We start from the raw sequence: 4641 nt of genomic DNA on the forward strand, positions 1-4641 counted from the left end.
AGAAACTGAAGCACATCAGCAGTCAGTGGCCCACATGGGAGAAGCTGCTGTAATCTCGGGGCCACCCTCCTGGCTAGGCGGCCTCCAGTACAGAGCACAAGGGTCCCTAGTCCTGATCACCTCAGGCAGCTCATGGTCAGTGTTCTTGTCACTCTCAACTCCTTATTTGAAACACAGTGAACAAAAACTTAAATTGTTTTTTCAAAGGTGGTCTCCAGTTTGTTATATTAATTTACCATATTCTTTTGTGAAGGGAACTGATGGAGATTGCTCACTAACCCTCCCCCTCCATGAGGGCTCCAATATGGGGTGTGAGGCCTGGAGCATTTAGGTGGTTTCTGGGTGCACAGGTTCCCTGTGGCTCAGAGGTAGGTGGCTGAGTCCGTTAGCTGGTAGCCTTATGTGCAGGGAGTGGTGGACCCAGCAGTAGCTGTGCAGGAGGCTGCTGGTCTTCCCTGGGCTACAAAGCCTGAGTCAGTAAAGACAGAAACAAAGGTAGCAGGGTGATTCTGTGTAGATCCTTCTCACTCTGCACCTGTGGGGGAAAGACTGCTCAAATGATTATAGTAGATGATAAAATTCTTCTCTCCTTGGATGCTGTGATGGTTAGTTTTATGTGTTAACTTGATTAGATTAAGGAATGTCTAGTGAACTGGTGGAGTATTATTTTATGCATGAGTGTGAGGGAGATTCCAGAGGATACTGGCCTGGGAGGTTGAGTGGAATAAGTGTGAGGATCCTTCCTGAATGTGGCCGTGCAGCCGACTGGGTACCTGGGTAGAACAAGACAGAGGACAGGAGAATTGGATTTCTTTCTCTAGGGGCTGGAACATGGTCTTCTTCTCCTGCTCGTAGACATTAAAAGTCCAGACTCTCTGGACTCTGAACTCCAGGACTTATGTCAGCAGCTCCTTGGGTTTTCAGGTCTTTGAATTTGGACCTTGCCATGCTTCCAGTATTCCAGGGTCTCCAGGTTGCACACATCTGTCTATCAGGGGACTTGGTCTGCATGATCGTGTGATCCAGTCCCCTAATCAATCCCGTCTCCTGTGTCTACATGTCCATCCTGTTGGTTCTGTCTCTTTGGACTTCCTGATGTTAGGAAGGACTTTCTTCTTTCTTCATCTGATAGCTCATGTTCTTAAAAAATTATGAGAGTGTCCATTTAAAAATATATTTTTTCTTTGAATCCCTTCTATAAAACATAGAGACCGGTTCTCAGAAGCTTGTGGATCCTCTGGGTCCCTGCTGATATGAATTCTGTCAGCTACAGCCAGCAGATCCTAAGTGTGGTTCCTAAAGCTCTTCTATGTCTTGGTTTTTCTGAAATCATTGAGAATTTGATTCCAAAATGTGGAAATCAGATCCAGACTCTATAGATAAAGAAGAGTAGTTCTAGTCCTTTTGTTTGTTTTAGGAGCATTGCAGATTCTTCAGCAGGAGACAGGCTTTAGCAGAAAACTTCTACATCAGTGGGAGCAAGCAGTGCCCTCTTCAGGTTGAAGAAATAATTACTGAGGCAATTTCTCAGGCAATTTCCATGATTCCCCCTCTTTCTTTGACCACCTTCTCATCATTAATGATTACTTGGGGCACCTGGCTTTATGCCCCATGTGCCCCATGCCCACATGATGTATGATTTTTGACTGAATAAACAGACGTCTAGGAGAATGGATCAGGCCTGCACTTACTAGATGCTACCGGCTACAGTGTACACCTCTCACAGTCTTCAGTCGGTTGTTTCACCCGAGATAACTGAGGCTGAGTTTTTTCTCGCGTCAAATGCCTTCAGTGCAGATCCTGGCAAAGGCTGTGGGGACTCAGGTGCCCAAAAGGCTCTGCAACAGAGCCAGATCCAGGGCCACACCTCTGTGGTTGGAATGCTGGCCTCCAGAACCAACAATTTCTATGATTTCTTCCTTTACATGGAAAAAAGAACTTAGTTTAGTCAAGAAGAGTGTTCTGGAAGTAATCCGTATGAGCTTATGTGATTTATTTTTATACTAAATAAAAAGGCCTAGAAATTTAAAATGTACCCTATCTTTCCTTTATAAGTACTTGAATTTTCAAAGAAATCTCTTTCTTCCCCTTGATATTTTTTGAGGAAGGTAGGGTATCATAATATCAATTTTCAGCATCATCGTAGGCCTTTACCAGCTCTCAGTATGTGCCTAACACCATCCCGAGAGCAGTGAGGATGCTGCAGGGACAGGTGGAGTCCATGCACACAGGGACTGGGACGTGTCTGGGGAGGAAGCTGAGTACCTTGAAACAACAGCAAAAGCCTTAAGAAGGTGTGTCACTGTGAGTCGGGCTGTGTGGGTCCTATCCAGTTCCTGTAGGACATTGGAGGAGAAGGAAGTGAGGGGTTTTTTGACTGTTAGGGAGGAACCATTGGAAGGGAAGGAGCTGTGCAGTGGGCATGACAGGATTAATACGGTATGAACAAACTGCAACATACATGGAAGGGAAATGTGGGTGTGTGGAACAGCAGAAAAAGATATGCTAGAGCCATCAGGGACCTTGAGGTGCCTATGGGTCAGTGAGGAAAATAAGCTAACTGGAAGAGACGCATATTTTGTGAAGAAGCAGTGATGAAACTTAGATAGTAAAGGGTGAGTAGATTTGTCAAGGGGGCAATGAAAGAGAGTTAAAATAGTTTACCTTTGCCGAGGTTTTCGATTAATGAATACATGTGATCACACATCTACAGAGATTAAAGTTTAGCAAGCATGAGCTGTCTCATCATCTTCTAAAAAAATAAAGTGAAAACTTTTTTCCCAATTAGTCACTCAAGTTCTTACCTGCCCTAATTAGCAATAAGCCCAGAAACGTTCCCCTGAATTGTCCTCTCTTCTTCCTCTATTATTTTTTTTTTTCAGTTTTTGGCCAGGGCTGGGTTCAAACCCACCACCTCCGGTATATGGGGCCAGCGCCCTACTCCTTGAGCCACAGGCGCCACCCATCCTCTATTACATTTTTGAAGAATTTCTGAATTAGTTTGTGTTTGTCCCTCAAACAAAACCAGAAGCAAGGACTCAGGTAACAAGAGTTTATTTAGGATTTGCTCTTAGGAAACAGGAGTGAGAACATGGGTAGAGCAATACTGGGGCTTGATTCTACCAGAATCTACTTAGAAGCATACAGCATGCCTCTCAGAAGTGTCTGCTAGCAGAACAGAAAGAAAGTGCCTTTATCCACCACCTCCCTTTCCCCAGTGTTTGGTGCTTGGCAGCAGAGGTGGTGATTCCCTAGAGTGGAGCCTACACTTTCATGCTGTGCTTGTGCACAGGCGAGGGAGGTCCAGAGGGGTCAGAGGAAGCCCTGGGGTAGGAAGCAGAAGAGCTTACACAGTGTGTGCTTAGTGTGGGGTGTTACCATTTGAGGTGAGTGTGAGATTCCTCAGAATTGTCTACCATAGCTCTGTCTAACATGAGAGATGGACATTTGGCTGGACAACAGGCACATGCAATGTCAGTTACAATGATTTTCAACCACTGTGCCATCAAAATTTTTAAAGATCATTAATTAAATTATTTTAAAAGATTTCCAGGTGCATTAAGTATATTTTATATATATATATATTTTGATGAGCATAATTTAAGTGTGCCATGGAAGTTTCACTATAGGTTTAAGGGTGCTGTGAGATTAAAAAAAAAAAAAAGTTGGAAAACACTGACTCACAATGTTCTTTGACCTCCTCAGATCTGAGCTTCCCCTGCGTTATTGCCACAGGGTCCCTGAGTCGTCACGGTTGTGCCCGACTGCAATTGCTTTCATACGCTCAATACAGGGAGGCTTCATGAGAAGAGCTTCAGGTCTTCAGGCCTTCATTGCTCAGGAGTGTCACTTCTTGATCACTTAGCCTTTTGCAGGCCCTTTCCTGTTATTTTGGGGCCTGAAAATACCAGGAGACACCAATGTGAATTACTGAAGTTCTAGATAATTCATCACACCCTCATTGTGTTTTTCATACCAACCTGGTGCTTCCTAACAATCGGGATCAATTACCCTCCCATCCTAATCACTCTCTTTCCCTGCTGGACTGTTGGCACAAAAGTTCAAAGGGACCTCAGTGGCAATGACACGGCAGATTACTGAATCCCCTGGGAGAGGCATCCTTCCTCTGGGAACTTAGCCTTTAATCCAGCAGGGCCTTGTGGAAAGGGAAACACAAATTCTGCAAATCAATTCTATGTAAGTGAGTGATATGAGAAGACTGTATTTAGTTTCATGTCTTAGTTTCTAAACTTCTGCCACAGCACTATGTATCAGCCAGTGGTTTATTAAATACTGTTGGTTCTGGAGGGCAGCATTCCAACCACAGAGGTGTGGCCCTGGATCTGGCTCTGCTGCAGAGCCTTTTGGGCACCTGAGTCCCCACAGCCTTTGCCAGGATCTGCACTGAAGGCATTTGATGTGAGAAAAAACTCAGCCTCAGTTATCTCGGGTGAAACAACCGACTGGAGACTGTGAGAGGTGTAGCCAATAACATCTAGTAAGTGCAGGCCTGATCCATTCTCCTAGACGTCTGTTTATTCAGTCAAAAATCATACATCATGTGGGCATGGGGCACATGGGGCATAAAGCCAGGTGCCCCAAGTAATCATTAATGATGAGAAGAAGGTCAAAGAAAGAGGG

The 4641-nt window shown here is 44.7% G+C and overlaps 1 gene segment (V, D, J or C); it reads right to left on the reverse strand.

Annotated features, from left to right (window-relative positions):
- Window positions 1–327: 327 nt before the first annotated feature.
- The window catches only part of LOC100960452, a 13553-nt gene continuing 9239 nt past the window's right edge, over window positions 328–4641 (reverse strand). Inside the window, 2 exon segments of the V gene segment in view lie at window positions 328–389; window positions 3202–3208. Of these exon segments, the coding sequence occupies window positions 328–389; window positions 3202–3208 (69 nt within the window).

The sequence above is a fragment of the Otolemur garnettii genome, unplaced genomic scaffold (genome assembly GCF_000181295.1).
Source record: "Otolemur garnettii isolate 467f Iridium unplaced genomic scaffold, OtoGar3 scaffold00327, whole genome shotgun sequence".
Taxonomy (NCBI): domain Eukaryota; kingdom Metazoa; phylum Chordata; class Mammalia; order Primates; family Galagidae; genus Otolemur; species Otolemur garnettii.